Below are 23,322 nucleotides of genomic sequence, written 5' to 3'. Positions count from 1 at the left end.
ATTCCTAATTTTTCCTTTAAAGTCAACTGCTTTTTAAGGTAATGCAATTGCATTTCAAATCAATAATTAATTCCATGCTCTTTAAAAAAAATTCTGATATGAGCTATTGTTACTAGCCAAAAAATGCTCAATTTTGAAATGATTAGCTTCGGTTTGCCTTCAAAACGATGAAGGAATTGTTGTGCTGTTTCTGCAAGCTGATAGTCATGGAGAATCCGCCGGTGAATCAAGATGAGCTTGGTATGTTTTTTGACCTTATATTGCAATATTTACTAAATTTATGCATTCTGGCACAACGACATGATAACATTCATTAGTTGTACCTCACCAGATCATATATTGGCGTGTTACTAATGTCTTTTGATGCTGGAGACGTTATTGACGCGGCCTAGACCATCAATCTCCATAACATTTTGTGGAATATTCTATTTTATTCTAATGCAAGGCTACGCGTCCTATTCCAACAACAACAACAACAACAATTTATTCTAATGCACGATTATTTCAATTGCACGGTGTTGATTTGATATGGATTATTTTCATGAAATCCAGTTGCAAAATACTTTGTTGGTTTTTTAAGTCTGGCTAAGTAGGCTTGGACACTTATTTTGCCCCTTTGCAAATCAAATTTAGCCTTGTATTTATTGAATTACCTATTTTAGACAAGCTGCATTTTTCTATTGATTGATTCCAACAATGTGTTGATTAATTCAAACTAACAGAAAGCAACCCATTGCTTCCAAAGCCTAACATACACCAGTCACGAATAAATTGCGCCCAAATCAAAATTTAGAGTTCTGCTTATTGAATCGAGATTCATGGTTGTTTAAGCTATAAAAGCAAATGTCTAGGTCTATGCTGTAGCCCACTCTTTTTCTAAACATATAAAAACTCATGTTCTTCTGCATCAGTTTGATTTCACTTGAGTCAATCTAGTCTGTTTATCATAGCTTGATTAAAATTGATTTAGACATTTTTGCCTTCTTTTTTTCAGTCAAAGTGTATTTTTATTCTTGCTTTACCATATACAAGTGAGGATAAATAACAGATAGATTAATTTGTTTTGTTTCAGCTCTGGTGGAGCGGGTGTTTCTGCGCATTGGGTCAGCAGAAACTGATGAACAATTGCAAAATGCCCTTACCAAATTTTTGCCACCAGTTCTGCTCAAGTTATCCAGCACACAGGAAGGAGTTAGGAAAAAGGTTTGATTTTTTATATGATAATATTGTGCTAAAAAGTTCAAAGGGTACAGTACTAGCTTGAATTGTGTCCTGTTTAACAGACAAAATATTAGTTTAGGATTGATAACAATTAAGATTTGATGTTTTGCAGGATCATATCTGAATGAACCACTACTTTCTCTTAGCTTCTTTTTTAATTGTGATTGTCATAGTGTGTAAACAAGTTTAATTACTAAGAAATGATCTATGTTAATGATGGTGACTCAAATGTGACTCACATATGTTACATGTGTGTACATATGCTAGCTGTGACCAGAGGGTTCTTGAACAGGTGATGGAGCTGCTGGTTCATGTCAACAAGCGCCTCAAGAGCCGTCCAGTCGTCCAGCTTCCAGTGGAAACTCTGCTGCTGCAGTATCAGGATCCAGCTGCCTCTAGCTTCCTAAAGGTGATTTCTGCTGGTGCTGGTAACTGATCACTCTGTATCAGGGTGAGGAGAGATGCTTGCCAAAAATCACTTGATACCTAGGACTTAGGAGGCTTGGGCAAAGAAGCCTTAATTTTGATGCTGGAAAAGATTCATTGGAAAAGCCAATCCAGCTAGAAATTACTAGATTCATTCAGTAATTCCTAATTACTCCATGAATCTAATTTCATTCATTAATTTCTTTGAAACCATGGGGCCTTGGGTACCATGCCAAATTCTCAGCATCCATGGACCATGAAGATCTCAGTAAAACATTGTTGCTGCCAGGGTACAGTGGTAACTCAATCAAAAGCCCCACAATGTAGGGACACATAGGCTTAACTATCAGTGACTAGTGAGTCCACACAATATTATTTATATTATTTATGCAAACTGTTTTCTTACAAGGACCCTTTCCCAACTTCATGGAAAAGGCTTGACTGGGCAAGTTCCCTACCAAAGCCCTTGATTCCCTTCCTCCTGGTTGGTTCTTCTTTTCTCTGGTTATGTCAAAATTCAGATAGGTAATATTGTTTGCTTTACATGTCAAACATAGCTCATCTGTACTCAATGTTTGACTTATTGGTGTGTTTCAGAACTTTACTGTGATTTATGTGAAAATGGGTTTCCCAAGACTGGAGCCAGCCAAGCAGGCTGAACTGGCAATACCTCTACTGCTGAGCATAGAGGACAGTCCTACTTCACATCAGGACTCGTAAGTCCAATTACCAGTGCCTAGTTACCTACCTCTGCTAGTCCAGGAGTAACACTAGAGGGATGGGATGATTTTTCTCACACCCCACTAACCAAACTTCTTTGCCTATACAGTGACAAGTGGTTCATGGTGTTCCTAGAAATTTGAGTCATTTTTAGGCCTGACAAAAAGTTGTCAAAGGTCATCAGACATTTGTTTTATATAAGAAATTTACTCTTTGCCTGATAAAGTCATAGACCCACATCACAGAAAAGTTCTCAATAGCTCATCAAAATCTCAATCCGTAAGTTATCTTGAGTCACCTAAGGTCAACAGGTTTTCCCCAGGATGGCAGAAACAACCATGTACATTGTACCTTGCACCTACACACACATGTGTCTACACACTGTCCCAGTCTATTTTTATCGTCTCACCGACTTGTTTATGCCGCTCTGACGTCGTGCTCGCCCGCGCGCCTGTCCTGGCCACTGGCTGCAGGTTGCTGTCGCTGGTGACCAGCGTGCTGGCCACCGCCGATCTGAGCAACGAGCGGGGCCGCGCCGACATCGACAAGCTGAAGGAGAAGCCAGCCGTGCTCACCCTCCTGCTGGACTTTATCCTGGACCTGCTGCTGCTGCCTTACGGGTGAATACCGTCAGCTGTGCGCGCCAGCTGCCGCTCCGTGGCGTTCTCCGGTAGCGGAGCTCAGTAGGTCGCAGGACGATAAATTGTGTATTTCAAGACCTTTCTTTGATACGGGTGCTGGTCAGTACAACAATTTCATAGACTCTTGTCGGAAGAGTGTTGATCAGTACTGAGTCGATGTCCCTCCCGTCTCTGACCGCTGCCTGTTCGCAGCGTGACGTGGCCGCCGCCGGCCGCTCAGGGCGGGGAGGCGGCGCCGCCGGTGCCGCCGCCCGGTCTGTCGGAGAAGGCGGTGCGCCGCGCGCTGGGCGACCAGCCGCCGCCGCCCGAGCGGCTGGAGCGGCTCAAGGCGGGCCTGGTGCGCTTCCTGTCGCTGGGCCAGCTGCCGGCCGGCCGGGTGGCGCCCCATCTGCTGGTGGCCATGGCCGACACGCGGTTCACAGTGGCCAATCTGGCCGACATGGAGCTCAGGCGGCTCTGGTGAGTGACTGTTTGTGGGGGGAGTGGGAGTGCGGATATGAGTGAGGCGGTGTGTCGGTGTAGGAGTTCGCATGTGAGGAACTGCTCTTTTTAGTCGATTTAAGACGGTGTAAGTCATTTGTGGACCTTGAAACGTTCAATTTAGGAAGCGTACACGTTTGATGCTGAAATACAAAAGATGATAATGCCTTGATGATACCGGAATTATTCGCCCTGTCTTCTTTCGAGTGTTGTTTTATCTGTACGTCATACGTGTCCTGCCGCAGTAACCTGGACTGGGAGGATCCGGCGCTTATCAGTCAGCTCTGCTCCCTCTATCTGGGCACGCTGGTCAACAAGAACACACCGCCGTCGGGCCCCGCGGCGCCGCCTCAGGAGCAGCGCCGCCAGCCGGTCGGCACGCGCATCCGACTGAAGCTGCTGCCCTACCTGTGCCGCTCAAAGACGGCGGCCACCATGTTCCCGCAGTCGGTCCAGGTAGGCAATGTAGGCATTCACATCGGACGGCGGGCGGGCTGAACGGGCTGATGATATAATTCTACAACACTTGGCCAGATTGTAAATGGTTGTCAATGTTTGAGGTGATACCTTTCTGCATTTGAATCCCTCTGGTATGTCCTGCGCCCATCTCCATAGAGTGGTCGTCGTGATTCATTATTATTCCCGCGTGCTTACATGTGGTTGTGTTTTTTAGCAGATTATTTCTCACGTTCCTACTCGTTTCTTTTCAGGTGATGTTTGACAGTTTCTACGGCACAAATACAAATCCCAAACTGAAGCTGCAGGCCCTTCAGTTCATAATACAGATAATCCAACAGTGAGTGTCACCTTTTATGTGTCTCAGATGCTCGCAAACCGGCTCTTATACGCTAGATAAACTACGTCGCTTATTCGAGAAACGTAGACTACCTATTGCATGGCTTCTCTTGACTTTCTCGCCCGTCGCTGAAACTGGTCCGAGTCGTCCGAACAAGTCCCTCGCTGGAAGTGTAATCTCTGACGCTGTCCCGTATGCGCCGGCAGCTCGACGGAGTCCCGTCTGGCGCCGCTGGGCCCCATGGTGCTGGGCGTGCTCCACAGTGTGCTGGCAGAGGAGAAGACGGACCAGCGGCTGCGCTCCACGGCCTACACGGCCATCGGGCGGCTCGGACAGAAGCTGCCGGCCGTCATCTCGCGCGACCTGAATGTGGTCCGGGTGCTGTTCGACGCGCTGGAGCAGGTGAGATGGCCGGCTCACGTCTGAAACAGTTACCCACCCATCGTCCGTCCATCCGGGGACCGGCGTGTGAAGGGATAGAAGGGCGTATACAGAGACATGAGATCTGGCGATACTGGTCATGGCCTCACTGCAACTATCTAATGAACACCTCGTACCAAATCGTCACTCACGTGTCGGCATGTTGTGCCTGATATGGCGACTCGGGTGTCATCGGGCGATGTGCCGCTCCCATCGCAGTGTGTTTGACACGCCCCACCCGTTTCCTGTGACTCTGCAGGAGGAGTCGGAGACGGGTCAGTTTGTGCAGGACACGCTGCAGCTGCTGGGGCCGTCGCTGCGCCGGCTGGACGACGCCCAGCAGACGGTCATGGAGGCGCTGCTGGGCAGCTGCCTGGAGCGGCCCAGCGCGCGCGCCCGCCAGGTGGCCGTCCAGTACGCGGCCGTCGTGTTCCCAGAGAGCCACGCCGTGTCCCGGCTGCAGCTGCTGCTGGCCACCGCCGACAGGTGAGTCCGGCCGGGGGCTAAATAACTGCAAGCCGGTGGCTGGCTGTAGTTTTTTTTATCTTTATTTAAGTTTTACTTGGGTATAGATGTGACTATATGGACTGATGCCAGCTGCGTGGTGAAGCTGTGGTATTGTTCTTAGTTTTCTGTCAACCTTTTGGTTTTAGCCAGGAGGAAGTTGCTGCCGAGGCCCTAAAACATCTCAAATTGGACGGGAAGGATGTCCAGGACAGCTCGAAAGCTCGCGAATTCCCGGACTTTGCGCAGATGATCACCTGCATTACTAGGAAGATCAGCGAACGCGAGTCCAAGAAGCAGACCACTACGGTGGGAAACAACGTGCTGCCGTTCCCGCCCACTGCCTTTGCCATGGTGAGTGCAGACTGAGCTCGGCAGTCATCACTTTTGTAGATCGGGCCGGCAAGCGCAAGCATTTTGGACCCGAGTAGCAGTTATGTGTCCACGGTGTATTCGGGCTTCAGTGACAGTCATTGCTTTCAAAAACGTGCTGTTCCTTTCCTCAAAAGCTGTCTGTGCTTGACACGAGCGGTGCTGGCCGTCAGTGACGGTTGCTCTTTGACACGGTCCGCACCGCTGGCCTTATGACTCGCCTGTCCGTAAATGACGCGCCCATCCCACTCTCCCCGCAGATGATCCGGTACCTGAGCCTGTGCCTGCAGCACCAGGCGGCTCCTGACCGACCCGTCAGCACGGAGCTGGTCCGCGGCCGCGCCGCCGGTCTGGGCGCGGCGCTCCAGTCGCCGGCGCTCGCCGCGCCAGTCGAGACGTTCCTGACGCTGACGATACGTCTGCTGCGCGCCAGTGTGGCAGACGCGCCGCTGTTCTGTCTGCTGGAGACGGTGGCGGCGGCGCCCGGCCGGCTGGCGCCGCTGCTAGCCGACCAGCTCGACTGGCTCAAGGTAAGACGAGAACCGGCTGAGTTTTTAACTCCATACTCCATTGTGATGCTGGCACCTACGAAAACCTGGTTATCTCACTGTATGGTGGTTTTGAACAAAAGACAAGCGATTTTTCTTCTTCTTATGAAAGGTTGGCCATGGTACTGAAGACGTCCCGCTACTATTTCATTTTGGTTTATCTTTGTGTAGTTAGCTTAGTTTACTGGCTCCTGGGCGGCTCAATATCAGATGAAATCTGATAGCCGAAGCGAGTTCTCTCCCACAGCCTCTGTTCCCCTCAGACGCTGGTGTCGTACCCGCGGGAGACGGTGCGCGGCCACGCGGCGGAGCTGTACGGCGTGGTAGCTGCCGCCATCCAGGACGACAAGCAGTTCGGGGAGAGCCTTCGGCTAATGCACCAGCTGGCCACCAGCAAGGTGGGGCACGGCGCCGCCGCTGGAGACGGGGGAGGGTAGTACGGTGACGAGGGGGACTGACCAACGGTAATGGGGGAAACACGGGGAGAGCTGCATTGCTAGCGGGGAGATAATCGTGCCACGGATACGGGGTGAATGTTCTTATGGTGAAAGTGGCGATGTTCAAGCAGGATTACGCTGGGAAGACAAACATCTTCGAACTTTGAGCGGCCTGTGCTGACCGGTCTGTTATTGCTTGGTGACTGGGTGTGTCTGAGTCAGTGTATCTGTCACATAATTGTCAGCTCTGTCTGTTTGTCCACCTAGGTGTTGGAGCAGCAGCACGGCGGTACGCTCGGCCTGGCTCAGTGTCTGGGTGGGTATGGGTTGGGTTCCACTGTCTGTCACCAAGTCTGTCTGCCTGCCTGTCACTCCCAGGTGCTGGAAGAACAGCACGGTGGTATGCTCGGCCTGGCGCAGTGTCTGGCCCGCCGCGCCAGGGAGAATCGCCCGCCCCAGCGGACTGACGAGGTCGTCATCCAGCTGACCGCCGACCTGTGTAAGTTACCACCTCCGCCCACCGCGCCGCACGGAGCAGGCTGTCACTTCCGCTCGGTACACACTAAACGTGGCTACATCTTTTGATTTTGAATATACTGCCGAGTGCCGATGCAGCCACAAATTAATTGTGATATGTGAATGTGTAGATAGTTCTGAGCTGGATAAGTTCGCATGTGAGCCGCTTCGTTTCAGTCGGGCCGCTCTTCGCCGTCTCTCCCCGGAGTTAGTAGAGGCGGTTGCGTTGGTAACTCCTGTATTTCAAGCAAAATATTTTTCTAAGAGCTCACGCGCGAACCTCATTGATATAAATGCTGCGGATCACAGCTCGGCAACCTCTTCTTGGCTTTTGTAGCCAAGAATTTATTCCCAGCCCGACAACTAGTGAGGTCACAGTGTGCTGCTGAATTAGGTATCTGTCACTGCAGTAATATCTGTGCCCGTACCATGTGGCAGCTTTGTACGTCTGTACACCCCCGCTTTACGCCACTGACGCCCTGCGTCCCCGTCCTCTGGACCGCAGTGTCTCACCTGGAGTCGAGCCAGCTGGCGCTGCAGGCCGCCTGTCTGAGCTCTGTCTCCGAGCTGGGCAGGACCGGGCCGCTGCCGGTGGCCGCCGGGCCGGCCGACCAGCGCAGCCCGCCGTCACTGCACTACGTGGTCACCACGCTGCTGAACACGGCCACCAGCAAAAAGCTGCCCTCCAAGGTAGGACGTACAGCCCGCTCCAATCAGCATACACCAGAATATGTACCGGTAACCAGATGGCTGATTTTTTTTTTACCTGAATTGTAACATCATGTTCTGTCACCAACCTATCTCAAACTAAGCGTTCTGGCAGTTGATATTTACAGAAGTACAAAGTAAGCTTCAGTCCATAGCAAAATCCAAATGTTCAGGTTTTTACAGGTAATGCGCCTCGATTGGCTGACGTTGCGTTGTGTAACCGTCCGTCTTTCTTGACAGATGCGTGAGCGTGCCATAGTCGCCTGCGGCCTGGTCTGTGTGGGCGACCCCGGCCTGGCCTTCCGCCGGGAAATAGTGGAACACTTTCTGTCGGTCTCCAGCGAGGTGAGACTCAGCACCGGACCGGAGTTGGGGAGACGCAGGGCTGCTGAATATTCACTTCCCCAAGCACGACTCATGCCGTTAGGTGATGTGCATAATGTAACGATCGATTTGTTGAATTTGAACTCATGTGAGCTTTTTGTAGCTTGGATCTGCTGTTCACCAGCTTTTCTAGCTATCCGCTGTGTCCCGGCGGTCCGCTCTGCCCCTGATAATCATTGTGTTCCTAACAGTTCTGCTCTCATGCCCCTGACCTTTGCCCTCGGTCCGCTGTGTCCCTTACGATCCCCGTATGTCCGCCGTACCGCTGAGGCGCCGACTATCCCCGGCCCTCCGTGCCGCCAGCTGGACGAGCTGGAGCTGCAGATGGCCGTCGGCGAGGCGCTGGTGGGCGCCGTGCTGGGGCCCCAGTCGCCGGAGGCGGCCGACCCGTGGTGGCCCGCCGAGCCCGGCCAGACGCCGCCGGAGCAGCCGGCCGGCGCCGAGCCGCACCGGCCCGAGCAGCTGCTCACCTGGCTGCTGCGCCAGCTGCTCGAGAACCAGCTGACACAGGTGAGCGTCCCAACTGATACAGGTAACTGTCCCAGCAGTTACGGAGTTCTTCATTGGCAGTAGCTGATTACGTGGTCTTTTTCTGAAGAAAAAAGAAATGAAGAATGCCACCCCATGCTGAAATTGCAAGGTATCATAGGTACCGCGAAGTGCGTATTGCTTACTGCTTAGTGCTTACTACATAGAATCATGCTGCGGCATTTGTGTACCATTCCTCCGAGACCTGACTCCGTTTTGTGTATCGCAGACACACCCGAAGGTGCGTCAGTCGGCCGCCGTCTGGCTACTAGCCCTGGTGAAGCACTGCCAGCATCTGCAGCGGCTCAAGGACAAGCTGGCCGACATCCAGGCGGCATTCATGGAGCTGCTCGCATCGGGAAATGGTACGTTTTGAGTGAGGGTCGACCGTGGTGTATTGATGCCGATTTTTTTTCGATTTTTTTTTTTCGAAATTGTCCTTCCTTTGTGAACTGACTGCAGGTTTGGTAGGCATTCGTGATTCTCAGGTGCAGCTTAAGTTTCGAGTGTCTTCAGTCTTGCTATACGTTCGCGCTTGTCTGCCGTTGTTATTATGAGCCACCTTCGTCTCCCACCCGCTCACTGAGTCCTTTGCTGGGCAGACCTGGTGCAGGAGGCGGCCTCCAAGGGCCTGGCGCTGGTGTACGACTCTGGGGACGAGCAGCAGCGGGCGACTCTGGTGGACGGCCTGGTGGGCGCGCTGACCGGCTCCGCCGCACGGCCCGCCACCCAGAAGGTCACCGCAGACACCAAGCTGTTCGCTCAGGGAGAGCTCGGCAAGGACCCCTCAGGGTGAGACAAAGGGCGCGGCCGTGACAGGGTTGGGAGTCTGTTTGTGGTAGGCTGTGAGTAGGTCCAATGTCCATGTGAGTAGGACTCGTCGTTGCTGCGGCCGCCGCCCGAAAGTGTGTGATGTCGCCATGTCTTGATAGCAGTTACTGATTTCGTCCAACACCAACTGTCTCGCTGCCGCAGGGGCCAACTGTCCACCTACAAGGAGCTGTGCTCGCTGGCCTCCGACCTGAACCAGCCCGACCTCATCTACAAGTTTATGACGCTGGTCAACCACAACGCGGCGTGGAACTCGCGGCGCGGCGCGGCGTTCGGCTTCTCCTCTATCGCCTCCAAGGCGGGCGAGGCGCTGACGCCGCACCTAGCCAACATCGTGCCAAAACTGTATCGGTACGTACTGGGCGCTGGGAGCGCTGGCTACACGGGTCGCCCTTCGACCCTTTTCACGCTCACGGTACGGGTAGACCCTGACCTCCGCTGTCCTGAAGAGCATGCATTGCATATTGTAACTAGGAGTCTCGCTGTCGGATCCTATTTTTCGATTACGCTCAACCACCTGTAAGAATCAGTCTAGCCAGTGCCTAACGGACATTTCAGATAATATGCTTGAAGTACTGTAGTACAATGTCCTACTGTGTTTTCTCTAAAATATTCCCGAGTTATTCGTTCACCACACTGTGGGTACCGGGGCAGTTCGTGTCCGTTTTACGTGTTGCTGACCAGTGACCAGACCAGTGTTACCAACCAACCACTGACCAGTGCCCCGTCCCCGTCAGGTACCAGTTCGACCCGAAGCCGCAGGTGCAGCAGACGATGCGCTCAATCTGGTCCTCGATCGTTCCCGAGTCGACCAAGACGGTTCAGCTGTATCTGCCCCAGATTATGGACGAGGTCAGTCATGTTCCGTGTATGACAAGTGCTAGCCGCCTCGTGGACGGCCTGTGGCGGGTGGTGTTTGCTGACTCCCCTATTCACCTGTGCTAGGTGCTGGCCGGTCTGACCGCTGACGGCCTGTCATGACGGTTGATGCCTGCTAAGTCCCCTGTTAATCTGCATGTAGCAGGTGCTGATTCTTCGGGCGAACGGTCCGTATCAGTATAGTCGGGGTGTTGCTTGTTAACTTTCCTGTCATTCTGTAGGTGCTGGCCGATCTGACGGACGCCGGCCTGTGGCGGATGGTGTAGGGTAACTCCCCTGTCATTCTACAGGTGCTGGCCCGCCTGACGGACGGCCTGTTTAGCGGGTAGTGTTGGGTAACTCCCCTGTCGTTCTACAGGTGCTGGCCCGCCTGACGGACGGCCTGTGGCGGGTGCGCGAGTCGTGCTGCGCCGCGCTGGCCGAGCTGCTCTGCGGCGCTGGTCTGGACCCCGTGCTGCCGCGGCTGCCGGAGATGTGGAGCACACTGTTCAGGGTGCGAGACGACATCAAGGAGTCGGTCCGGCTGGCCGCCAACAAGACGCTGGAGGTCCTCAGCAGGGTGAGTGACGCGGGATGGGGAGCCGAGCGGAGGCTCTGCTGTGCGGGGACAAACCATTGCTAATACCTTCGGTGGCAAGTGACGAATGGATTTTGATGGATACAGTCCGACGCGTCCGTAGTGAAACGCTTTCTGCGTAAGTCGTTCGTCGTCAGGAGGACATGAGTCTTGTGTTGGTAACGCGTGTGTTGACCGGAGCCTGAGATGTGCGTGCTCTTTTGGCAGGTGTGTGTGCGCCTCTGCGAGCAGCAGGAGTCGGTGAAGACTAGCGAGCAGACACTGACGCTTGTCCTACCGGTGCTCCTGGAGACGGGGCTGGCCTCCACCGTCAGAGAAGTGCGGGCCATCAGGTAAGGCCATGCCATTTAGAATGTGCTCACTCGAGCCGTGTAAGCTTGTGAGGTCTACCTGTCGTAGGTAGCAAGATCTCTGTTGGCATGAAAAAGGGTATCCGCCTCCGGTCCATGCAAAAAAATGGGCCTAAGCCTTATTGCTTCTCTTTATCTGATAAAGGGACAATCCCATTCCGCCTCGGTATCTAACAAGCTGGTCAGTTCGCTCCGGAGTGCCGGGATATTATTAGTATTCACTCGTGGTGTCGTTGTGGATATGGTTAACTCCCGCAAGTCTGGTGTGATTCATACCGCGACTGCTGCCGGCCGCGGGAGACGGGCTTCTCCGGGAAATGTGCGACTCCCGGAACGGACTATGATCCGAACATGTTCCGGGTATGATCCGTCGCACCCAAGGACGGCGGGACCGGTGTGTACTGTTGCTGCCGGCCGTGTTCCAAGCGAACATGAAGTAGACGATGGGATGATTGGTGATGTATTTGTGGAAATTCCATTCGCCCTTCGGACGAATGCAAATTAAAACAGTTAACATTTTGTTTCCCCTTTCCTTGTTTTATATCGATATGGAGCCCCTAAACGGACGGAAGTTTAAATATTGGTGACTTGGGTCTGGATAGTGGATAGCATGCTTTGATTGCCTATTGCCCATTACCAGTCAAACTTTCGCCCCCAACCCATCAAGTCTTATTGTGTCCTGACGCTTTTAACGTGTGCACCGATTAACGTTGGAGGCTGCTTGGTAAAAAAGTAATTTTCGATGTTGAACGGCCTGATTGTCGATTGCGTGAAAATTAACATTTTTACTCGTATTGTACGTCAAAAAAGTTTACTATTGAACTTGACGCTGTGATAAATATCACAAATGAGATGCAATGAAGCCGTTATTAAGATACTATTGTCCGGTGCCAAAAGTGTTTATTTGTACTTAATTATCAGCGATTTCGTACTAGACACCTATGGGGGCCTGCTGGGCACTCATTGGGGCTTCAGATGAAGCGAATGGGGGTAAAAACATCACAAACAATCAAATCACAAACAATCAAAGCACCGCACTGAGCTGGCTGAGGATCCAGTCGATGTAGGCCGACACCTTGGTGTAGAGTCCGGGGAACTCGGGGTTGCCGCAGCCGACGCCCGTGGAGACCACGCCCACCAGCTGGTAGGTGTCGTCCGCCAGACGCACCATCAGCGGGCCGCCCGAGTCGCCGCGGCACGCGTCGCGCGGCTCGCCGTCCCGGCTCTCGGCGCACACCTTGGTGCCCTGGAAACCTCCCGGGAAGCGACTGTCGAACTGCGGCACGCGCCGATAGGCGGTCTCACAGACGGACGGGTCGGCCACGCGCAGGGCCACCTCCTGCAGAATGTCCGAAGTGTTCCCACCGAACTCGAGCAGGCCCCAGCCGGCCATTTCCACGTGTCGTCCGACGTGGTCGGCGCCGGCCGGCGGCAGGCAGATGGGCGACACGTCCCTGGTGACAGTGACGGGAGCCGCCAGCCGCACCACGGCCAGGTCGTTCTGCGCGCCCACGTACTGCGGGTGGCGCACGATGCCGGAGACGTTCCGCTGCTGGTGCTCCACCTCGTCCAGCCGGTTCAGGTCGTTGTCGCCGATGCGCGCGCCCACGGTGCCGGCTTCCTCTGGTCGCAGGCAGTGGGCGGCCGTGAGCACGTGGCGGTCGGTGATGAGGGTGCCGCCGCAGAACCAGCCGCCCAGACCGGCGTCCGTCCATCGGCCGAACAGCACCATCCACGGCCACTTGCCCACAATGGCGTTGATGCCTCCCACGGCTGCCTGGATCGGTGGCTCGGTGGAGAGCTCTGCGACTAGTTGCGGTATCGGTCTAGCCATCTCGAAGTCAAAGGTCGGCGTGTTTGCGCTGCGTTTAAGCCTGATGAATCGGACGGTCTCTCGGGGCAGACCGCACTGTTCTGGCAGCGGTGACGGCGGCTCCGGGACGGGCGGCTCGGGCATAGGTCCTCCTGTGACCGGTCCTGTGACCTCCGGACCTCCCGAGATCTGCCACGGAATCGCCACCTGATCGGCCGGGCAGCAAACGCGGGAAGCCATGCCGGAAAAGCCGCAGATCTGCGGCGGGTGCCTCGACAGATCCTCCCTCGTTTTGTACAGCGCGCACTGACGAATATTGACGCACTTTTTGCTGGTATCACCACACAATTTCCTCACAGACGGCGTGAACATCAGCTCGGAGCCTGAACTCGCACCAATGACTGCGGCGATGGCCGCTAAATAGCACCACTGGTCGCGCACCATAGTGACAGCGTGGCCTCCCGGCAGCCCGCCTCAGCACACCCGGTCCCCCGCGCTCTGTGGCACACACTGAGCGCCGGCTCGGCCACCCCCGGCCAGCGTACAAATGCCTATGTAAATTAGGTTCGCGGCTCCAGCCACTTGCGGCCGCCGTCCGGCCGCGGAGTTTGCGCAGTCGACACGTGAAGAGGTTACATATAAACAGTGCCGGATTTCGGTCCGTGCGGCCTCAGTCTCCACTGCCTGCACGGATCTGTTCACCGAGCTGTCATCTGCGCAGCCGTAATGTTTGCACGGCTCGCAGAATCTGCTCGGCCTCGACTGTGACTCCGCCGCTGACCCAGAACATTATTTTAGCCCTAGTGGTACCTCGATGTTTTTTTTTTGTGAAAATAAGGCTAGGAAAAATAGGTCAAGCAGCAATGTATCCTCAAAGTTCATTGTTCGTGAAATTTAGTTCTTAAATTACAAAGTTTTATGTAAAGTCTTAATGTATTTGCCCCGGCTCTGATCGTCTCACTGGGCAATCAACGCTGTCGCCGCGATAAAGCAGCGCCCTTTGCGCCAGCACCCTTTTTCGCCCTTTGTTTTGTAGCACGTTTAGTTCCTATTCTTATGTTCAACATATTAGATGGCACGTTGCGTCAAAGATCGATCGCCTTTAAAGGGACTATCCCACCTTTAACATGGGGTTTGAGTTGAGATAGCCAAGTTTGCGGCGAGGTTCAGAAACCACTATCTATCTAGGTTGCAACCCCCGTGGCCTCTTGGAATTCACCTGACAAAGTATCATCACGTGAATCGCGAAAAAAATTGTCGATTATCATACAATTATCAATCGGTTAATGTCTAGCGACAATGTTTACACATCACTAGACTTCAAGGTCATAAGATTATTACATTTTATTTGAAAAAGTAAGGTATTTTATGATTTACTAATATATGATTTCATAAGAAATTGGCCATGTTTAATTTATTTTGCATTAAGTTCGTAAAACATTTAAAAATCATGGCTCATTTGGAATGGGTCTGGCCCATGTTAAACCCCATTTCCCACACTTTTTGGAAAAAATGAACTACTGAATATATAAGTTTAACTTTTATTTTGACACTCCAAAATTCTTCTCTGATCTCGAAACAATCAAAGTTTTGACATATATTTACCAAAAGATAAGAAAATTCATGTTTCAAAGTTATCGATAAACAGTAGAGATGTCGGTTTTCTTGGACTAAAAAAATGGCATCAAACTGAACTTTGGTCTCCGATTTCTCGCAAACGGGTTCGAATTTCGGAAAACCGACTTCAGTCTGGGACATAGGTGGCTCAGCTCTAGTGAAAACCGTTTTGTGGAAAAAAGGTGGCAGTCTACCTTTAAATGGGTTTGTTCGTTGAAAAATCGCTTAAAACTTGGTCTGAACTTTCTTGTGGTGCCTACAGAGTAAAAAGAATCAGCTTTATGACAATAATGTGGCCTGGGGAAGGAGGTACTTTTGGACTGTAACGTCACATATTTGAAAGTTTGTGTTTGAAATATGGGAAGCCTAAGATGTTTAATGAAAAATAAATGCCAGAACCGTGTTCCTGGTCATCCAATCTATAAAGTCGGGCACAATTTAACTGGTTTTAACAACATTTTAGAAGGTGGGATAGTCCCTTTAAAATAGTCAAAGATTTTCACCTTAAATGTTAAATCCTCTCACATACTATGCCTCAGTTGAAGGGCCATTGGTTTTATGGCAGCACCCTTCATTATTTGCAACACACCTACTCTTGTAATGCGTGATGCCGAACGTTGCAGCAAAGCACGACCCACATCCGTCCAGCCGCCTTTCTTACCGTTTTTGGCGATTACAATCGTCGACCAGGCCGAGCCGACGGCAGTTACATGATCGTGACGACAGGTGCAGCTATCGGACTTCCCGCAGCGCGGGCGCCGAACACAGAAGCGCTCCTTTGGCGCTGGTCGGTCATGCGCAGGAGATTGTCAGTCCGTGGGGAATGCCACTTTAGCTCCGCCTCGACGAACGGGAACAAAAGCCGCTGCTCGGTCTGTGCTTGTCTTATGGATTTTACAACTACATGTTAACATGTATATGGACGTTCACTAATCACTGATCCTCACGGAATCTGAAGACACGGTGCAGCATTCACGACGTATCAGATTCGGGTCGAGTTGTTCATCTTTCACTAAATTTGTTCAAGGGAGTTTGATATGGTAAGCTTTATTTTGTGTTTGTGACTCGGGGTTATTTGTGACTGCACTGGCATTTTCACAGCCGCAAAAGATGGGGTTTGATCGGAACCTCCCCTCCCCCCCCCCACACACACACCCGCAGCCGTTCGTTCCCTGATCAAGCTGGAGCTTCACGGAAAAACCAAGCATCTTGCTTTTGACGAGAGGAAGCCGATGATGCCCAATTTTAAGGTCCTAGGTCATCGGATTACCGTTCATGTCAGTTCAATGACCCGAATGTCGTGAAAATTGGGACCTGATAGAATATTTTGAAATAATATTGTTCGCAGTCTTTAACCTCCCCCAGCCCCTTCCCCGTAGGTGCGAGAGTTTAGTCAATTGGAGGGAGTTCAACGTTGTCTCTTTTTGCTCACCCTAAATCTTCGGAACTGCTACGACATCTTAAGTTGGGTCGTAGATATATGGCCTTGGGTCGTAGGATAAATCCTAGGACTTTTGACATGAATACCAAATTATCTTAAGTTTGTCAACGTGAATTAGAAGTATCCTAAATATCCAGACTGATCGTACGATAAAAAGTTAAGATGGTCAACATGAATACCAAATCGATCGTACGATGAAAACTGATCGTAAGATGTCGACGTGAATACGGGCCCAGGGGAAGAGCAAAGTATGTCAATCACCCATTGAACATGAACTTTGTAGAACTTTCAATGCCACTTTCGATGGTCTTTAATAACATGACCGAAGGACGTCTTCAAACTATGTTTGCTTTTCTGTCTGCCACCTCAGACGCATCTTTCACTTGGTCGCGTCCCATCGTGTCAATTACGTTTTCTTTTTATATTTCATTTAGCTAGTCCAACATTCAGACAGACAGCAGTGAGCAGACAGCCATTAGTTACGGAGCTCATACGCACCTCGGGCTTCACAGATAATTTATTGGGCAACACCAGGCTATCATCAGTGAAGCTATCGTTGCTGGAGCTTGGTGAGACCTACCTAGCTAAGCGGGGTTTACAGCAATTCATTATTCGGATACTTGAAATAACTAGAAATAATTATTTACGACCTGGCGTACACGATTTACGTTACCCGACGAACTTTTCCAAATGATGTGATGAAACGTCTTGTAAAAATGATCAGTTGTCAGCATTGTGCACAAAAGAAGGCGAGAAGAGCGCCAGATGCGTTCTTTTCGCTCCGGGTCATGTGAGCTGGCTGAAGATCCAGTCGATGTAGGCCGACACCTTGGTGTACAGTCCGGGGAACTCGGGGTTGCCGCAGCCGACGCCGGTGGAGACCACACCCACCAGCTGGTAGGTGTCGTTCTCTAGACGCACCATCAGCGGGCCGCCCGAGTCGCCGCGGCACGCGTCGCGCGGCTCGCCGTCTCGGCTCTCGGCGCACACCTTGGTGCCCTGGAAACCTCCCGGGAAGCGACTGTCGAACTGCGGCACGCGCCGGTAGGCGGTCTCACAGACGGATGGGTCGGCCACGCGCAGGGCCACCTCCTGCAGAATGTCCGAAGTGTTCCCACCGAACTCGAGCAGGCCCCAGCCGGCCATTTCCACGTGTCGTCCGACGTGGTCGGCGCCGGCCGGCGGCAGACAGATGGGCGACACGTCCCTGGTGACAGTGACGGGAGCCGCCAGCCGCACCACGGCCAGGTCGTTCTGCGCGCCCACGTACTGCGGGTGGCGCACGATGCCGGAGACGTTCCGCTGCTGGTGCTCCACCTCGTCCAGCCGGTTCAGGTCGTTGTCGCCGATGCGCGCGCCCACGGTGCCGGCTTCCTCTGGTCGCAGGCAGTGGGCGGCCGTGAGCACGTGGCGGTCGGTGATGAGGGTGCCGCCGCAGAACCAGCCGCCCAGACCGGCGTCTGTCCACCGGCCGAACAGCACCATCCACGGCCACTTGCCCACAATGGCGTTGATGCCTCCCACGGCGCCAGCGGCTAAGTCGCTGTCTGTAGGAGAGCCTGGCGCTGGATTCTGGAAAGGCGCCTGGAAAGGGGTCTGGCGTTTGAACCTTCGTCGAACAGTTGGTCGTGGCTTTCCGCACTCTCCTACTGGTAAAACCGGTGTAGGCACGCCTGTCAAGGGGCCCGCGTCGCAGCACACGCGGGGCACCAGGGCGGAGAACCCGCACGGCCGCGGCCGGTGTCTGTGAATCTGCTCCGCCGTCTGGAAGGCGGCGCACTGGTGGATGACGGTGCAGCTCTGGTTGGGGGCGCAGGACGTATGGACGCCGATGGCCAACTGCCAGGAGAGCGCGGCGCACACCACCGTGGTGTGCAGGGCGATTGAGCCGAGTCTCGCCATGGTGGTGTCGACAGGGAGCTGCGCCGACCGCCGTCCAACTGGCCCTCCCGGCCTGCACTGAGCTGGCTGGCGCGCCGCATTTCGCTAATCATCGACCATGCACTCGGCGGGCACTACATGGGACCGGTTTTGGATACCGTGGAGTACCGCAGTTGTCGTGCACTGCATAGGTACAGTAGTTCGGTACCGCGCCACCGGCATCGCGTGTCAGTACCAAACAGAATCTATTAATAGCACCACGGAATGGACTGGTCCGAACAAACGAGCCTCGTGCATATTGTTTAGAAAAGTTAAGATAATCCAGCTTGTTTCTGGTGCATTATGACGTTGCATTCACGGAATTGCTCAATGGGCTCTTGGTCGGCTGCATGTTTACAATATGTGAAACCCATCTCGTGTGGACCTCCGGGCTCCGGGCTTCGACAGCTTGTGAATTGGACATCGACGTCACGACTCGATTGTTTAATGAGAACAAAAAAGTAACTACACGAAGACGCTAACTTGAAGTTGTAAAAAAGTTCTGGGGATGTTGCGGAGATTCCTGTACTATCGCGTGCTTGTGTGTTGTGTAGCTGTTCTGTCTAAGCGTTATAATGCCTTTTTATTATTCAATTAAGACAAAAGACGCATCCATCATTGCCTGAGGACGGAGGAGTACCGCGACTGAGTCTGAGAGCAGCGTACCATTGGCGTACATACCTCACCAGACTGCCGTCCCCCGGGTCGCCGTTTGTGCGGACTGTCTGACGGAGCCCCTGTGTCCGGCAGCCTGTCGACGGTGGTGCGCCTGTCGCGGTCGGCCGGCGCGCGGCTGCGGCCCCACCTGCGCCTGCTGGTGCCGGCGCTGCTGGAGGCGCTCTCGACGCTCGAGTCGGCCACGGTGCGGCACATCAGCGTGGCCGTGGGCCACCAGGCCGACACGCAGGAGGCGGTCGACCGCGCCCGGCTCGCCGCCACCAAGGACTCGCTCATGTTCAAGACGCTGTGCCAGGTGCGTGTCGACCGGTCGGGAGGAGAGCAGCGGCAGCAGGGGCAGCTCAGCTCTGTGACGGGCTCTGACGGGTGTGCAGCTGCATGATTGGTAACATTTGACTGGCGTCTGCTTTGTAACGCTGGAAAAGTAAGCTACGAACATACTTATACTTGTTTCGGGGGAACACACTAATTGGGAGACCGGGACATGACGGCCGCAGTGACCGTATCTGACGTTCCGTAGTGAGTGCCGCCCCTGACGTGCCGGTTTGAGCCGTCGCTGACGTGCCGGTAGCGCGTGTCGTGACGTGCCGGTGATTTGTGCCGCAGTGCATCCAGTACGTGGACGCCGCGGAGGCCGCCGAGATCGTGCCGCGTCTCTCTGAGCTGATGAAGCGCAACACCGGCCTGGGAACTAAGTGCGGCGTGGCGCTGTTCGCCACCCGGCTGGCCGCCGAGAGGCCGCTGGCGCTCCAGAACACGGCAGGTCAGTGTAATAGAACACGGCGGGTCAGTGTAACAGAACACGGCAGGTCAGTGTAACTGAACACGGTTAGGTAGGTCGGTGTAATAAAACACGGCAGGTCAGTGTAACAGAATAGTGAACACGGCAGCTCGGTGTACCGTAACGCGGCATGTTAGTGTTACTAAACACTGAGCACGGCAGGTCAGCTGTGCTGCGAAACACGGCAGGTCAATACTACGGAGATCCTGCAGAACGCAACCTTGACCATCCGTGTCTGTAGCAGAAAATGTGGCACTGCTGAGCTGTTCTAATTCCAACTATCCGACGTGTCTGTGACAGAGAAGGTAGTTAATAAGTGCCGACTCTGACCGCCCGTGTCCGCGACAGGGAAGGTGCTCTCGGTGCTGGTGACCGGCATGCAGGACAGGAACGTAACGGTGCGCCGCTGCTCGGCGGCCGCCTGCGGTAACGTCTGCCGCGCCGCCAAAGCCTCCTCGGTGGAGAAGCTCATCGCCAAACTGCGCACCTGGTACATGGAGGGCGAAGGTAGGCATACGCACTTGCTGGGAGGAGCGCGCTCTGTTTTAGTGAGGCAGGTGACGGACATATGGCTAATTGCCTGGCCACGTCAAGCTTCCGTAACATCGAGGCCTCGTTCGTAAATTACAGTCTGCGACTGACTACAGCGCTCTGGAACTGCAGTCAGTCATTCAGTCAATGTGTGATATGGTAGATACTTGCTGAAGCCATCCGAGCTGATGTTCACACGGCTAGTTACTCCGACATTAGCAGTCACTCGTTCCAGTTTCAGCGTTTCAGATGAGAGCCTGATCGCGGTCTGTGCTGAGGCGTCAGACCATTGAGTCAGGTCATTCTGCTGCGGTGTTTCAGATGAGAGTCTGCGCCCGGTCTGCGCCGAGGCGCTACAGTCGCTCAGTCAGCACGGCTCGGCCCAGCTCAAAGAGCACGCCGCAGACGCCGCCAGTCTCGCCTTCTTCGCCATGCACCGACAAAAGACGACGGGTGAGTTTGACGAACCGTCTGACATAATCGGATTGTTATGCGATATGCGAATGTTTACCTATTTTAATTAGTGTCTCGTTAACGTATCTTACAACCGTGCCCATTCGATGGTGTGTGAAGCTGGTGATAGGTGTTTGCTGTGTGCCGTCGTCGTGTGGTGGGTGCCGTTGGCAAATATCCGACCGGAGCCGGTCGCCGAGGTCGGCCGCTGTTTGGAACCCTGTGGATGGAGCTGTGACCGATACTGTTCCGTGACTGACGGTGCCGTCCCCCGGCAGAGACGGAGGCCGAGATCGCCCGCTGGCAGGAGGTGTGGAATGAGCTGTCTCCCGGCACCGAGGGCGGCCTGCGGCTCTACCTGAGCGACATCGTGCCGCTGTGCCGCGCCGCGCTGGCCGGCCAGTCGTGGCCGATGAAGGCGCAGGCGGCCGGCGCGCTGGGCGCTGCCGCCGCCCGGCTGTCGGCCGGCCTGCCCGCCGACCAGCTGCACGCCGTGCTGGACGCCCTGCTGACCGCGCTGCCCGGACGCACCTGGGACGGCAAGCACGCGCTGCTGGCCGCCCTGGCCGACGTGTGTCAGAACTGCGCGGCCGCCGTGCCCGACCGGGACCGGCTGGCCGACGCCGTGCTGGCCGAGGCGGCCCGCGACAAGCCCGAGTACAAGGTGCACGCGGTGGTGGCGGCCGGCCGCGTGCTGCGGGACCTGCAGCTGGACAGGTTCGGCCGGCTGCTGCAGATCGTGGAGCCCTACCTACAGGTGGGTGGGCCGGCTAACGGGGATGTGAGGAAGCGACCCAGTGACGGCGGGAGTCGATGGATGGTCTGTGAGCGTCTCATACTTTGGATGGTGGAGAGAGGCCCACTTCTTGCGACCATTTGAAAACATCTAAATGCTTTAGTTTGTGCGTTGTTCCTCATCAGGCTGCAAGCTCGGTACCGTAGGTCAGACCCACGCCCGAAGTGTATGAGAGATGTGAATCGCACTTTGTCACCGACAGGCCGAGTCCAAGTCTGGTGATGGCAGCGGCGACGAGGACGAGATGGGCGCTGCCACCCGGCTCCAGCTGCAGGAGGCCGCCTACACGGCGCTGGGACGCGCCTGGCCCGCCGACGCCGCCACTCAGGGTACGGAGTGACTGTAACTCTCCCTACACGGCCTGAATCGTCGACGCCGCTACACATGAAACGGAACGACCGCTCGGAGCTTACTAGTTACTACCGTCCGCGCCGTTGAATTACTGCCTGACCCAGGTTGTCTGAACCCCTTGACTGCCTGTCTGAATCCGCCAACTGTGTCTGAATTTGCTGTCTGAATGTGCTGTAGCTTCCGTGTAGGCCTACCGTGGCCTGTAGGCCTACCGTGGATGGTTCTGCTGCCGGTCATCTGTCATGTCGTGTCCGAGTCTGCCGACTGTCATCGCCTGAGCCCGCCAACTGCCTCGAGTCCCGCGACCCTCACTGTTAAATTCCCCGCCGAGTGTGTCCCCACTTGACCTCGCCATCCCTGACTTTTTCAGCCGAGTTCTGGCCGCGCTACATGGCGTTACTGGCGGCGGCCATGCCCCGCTCGACACGCGCGCACCAGCTGTCCATCGTGACGTCACTGCGCGCGGTGGTCGACCGCCTTTGGCTGCTGAGGACGCCGAGCGCTGAGCACGACCAGAGTGCGCTGACTGAGGCGGCCAACCAGCTGGGCGCCGTCCTGGCGCTGGCGCTGGGTGAGTGACGCGGCGCGAGCTCCGAGTGGGGATCGGGGAAGGGGAGGGTTGGCGAGTGTGGCGAATCCTTGTGGCTAAATGACATTATTTAAGTGTGGATATTGTTGAAATTCAGGGTAGAGCTACTCGTTGGTTTCTGATGTAGAGCTACTCGCTGACTTCTCGCTGAGCGCTGATTTCTGTTCTGCAGAGACGCCCAAGTATCCGAGTCTGCGGCGCGAGGCGGTGGCTGTGACGCTGGCGGTGCTGCGCGCGGTCGGCGAGCTGCGCGACACGCGCCGGTTCCCCGTGCTGGCGGCGGCCGGCGCGCTCAGCGTCCGACTCACGCCGGCGCTGCAGGCCGCCGCAGACGACGCCAGCCACGACATCCGCGACGACGCGGCCGACGCGGCGCGCCTGCTGACCAAACTGGCGCAGTGAGCCGCCGCTGCCGCCGTGTCGGCCCCGTCCGCCACACTCACTACCGTCCGAGTCTGTTCGGGTGTGCGCTGTGGATGACTGCCGAGATGACGAGCTAGCTAAGATGACGGGAAAGCTGAGGTGCTCATTGATTGGTATTTTGATGGTGAATTGAATTAATATACTTACTGTGACCGATCAGACCTCGTTTCCGATATGGGACACAGTCGCTGGAACTGAAAGTCCGCTCAGCTACTGGCCGGTTGGGTGGTCGCCGGGACATCGTGCAGTGCTGCACTGCGCTGAACTACAAGTCTTGCTTCGGTCGAGTGAGCTTCCGCACAGCCTCTGAAAATCACATGGCTTTGGGGACTGCCGCTTCCTGACACCCTCCGGCTCCGACGCATTTGCATGAGGGGACAGCGTTTTTTATGGTGCGGTAAAGTTGCCGGCTGTCCTCAGACGAGCTCGTCATATTATCAGAGCACGCTGTAATCCCATTTGTGTTCGCTGGCGGCCTGGTTACGGTCTCCTTGCACCCGCCTGGCGACTGTCCGTTCTCGGGGGTCGACGAACTCGCCCGCCCTCCGGCGGCTGGGATGCATCTCGGCTTGTGACGTAGCCGCATTCAAG

General features: G+C 54.5%; 2 protein-coding genes across 3 annotated transcripts; one reads left to right on the top strand and one right to left on the bottom strand.

Annotated features, from left to right (window-relative positions):
- Nucleotides 1–192: 192 nt before the first annotated feature.
- Nucleotides 193–22,887, top strand: LOC122382787 (proteasome adapter and scaffold protein ECM29-like). The gene is made up of 31 exons (XM_043368586.1): nt 193–240; nt 1,073–1,203; nt 1,514–1,630; nt 2,245–2,363; nt 2,841–2,987; nt 3,201–3,467; nt 3,734–3,944; nt 4,199–4,284; nt 4,491–4,686; nt 4,964–5,190; nt 5,358–5,562; nt 5,841–6,110; nt 6,392–6,526; nt 6,944–7,064; nt 7,587–7,771; nt 8,030–8,134; nt 8,477–8,683; nt 8,931–9,066; nt 9,304–9,493; nt 9,677–9,883; nt 10,270–10,384; nt 10,770–10,970; nt 11,196–11,320; nt 18,880–19,102; nt 19,414–19,570; nt 19,937–20,095; nt 20,441–20,572; nt 20,851–21,329; nt 21,571–21,697; nt 22,090–22,290; nt 22,481–22,887. Exons 1-31 carry the CDS (start codon nt 207–209, stop codon nt 22,708–22,710), a joined length of 5,445 nt encoding a protein of 1,814 aa, XP_043224521.1. The 5' UTR covers nt 193–206; the 3' UTR covers nt 22,711–22,887.
- LOC122382788 (venom protease-like) lies at nt 12,217–18,163 on the bottom strand. 2 transcript variants are annotated; one of them, XM_043368588.1, is made up of 2 exons: nt 17,038–18,163; nt 12,217–12,413 (listed from the first exon to the last, which is right to left on the bottom strand). In XM_043368588.1, the coding sequence occupies exons 1-2, from the start codon at nt 18,109–18,111 to the stop codon at nt 12,363–12,365; spliced, it is 1,125 nt and encodes a 374-aa protein (XP_043224523.1). In that variant the 5' UTR covers nt 18,112–18,163; the 3' UTR covers nt 12,217–12,362. The 2 variants fall into 2 exon arrangements, with proteins under 2 accessions (XP_043224523.1, XP_043224522.1); XM_043368587.1 differs by lacking the exon at nt 17,038–18,163 and having other exon boundaries at nt 12,217–13,703.
- Nucleotides 22,888–23,322: the final 435 nt, after the last annotated feature.

Source organism: Amphibalanus amphitrite, unplaced genomic scaffold, assembly GCF_019059575.1.
Source record: "Amphibalanus amphitrite isolate SeventyFive unplaced genomic scaffold, NRLGWU_Aamphi_draft 000146F_arrow, whole genome shotgun sequence".
Taxonomy (NCBI): Eukaryota; Metazoa; Arthropoda; class Thecostraca; order Balanomorpha; family Balanidae; genus Amphibalanus; species Amphibalanus amphitrite.
The sequence above is the reverse complement of the archived record's forward strand: the minus strand, read 5'-3'. Positions and strand labels throughout refer to the sequence as shown.

Coding starts and splice junctions, on each gene's coding strand:
- LOC122382787 (XM_043368586.1), top strand. CDS start 207: ATGGAGAATCCGCCGGTGAATCAAGATGAGCTTG. Junction 9,884..10,269: donor ATCGTGCCAAAACTGTATCG/GTACGTACTGGG, acceptor CGTCCCCGTCAG/GTACCAGTTCGACCCGAAGC. Junction 19,103..19,413: donor TGTTCAAGACGCTGTGCCAG/GTGCGTGTCGAC, acceptor TTTGTGCCGCAG/TGCATCCAGTACGTGGACGC.
- LOC122382788 (XM_043368587.1), bottom strand. CDS start 13,595: ATGGTGCGCGACCAGTGGTGCTATTTAGCGGCCATCGCCGCAGTCATT.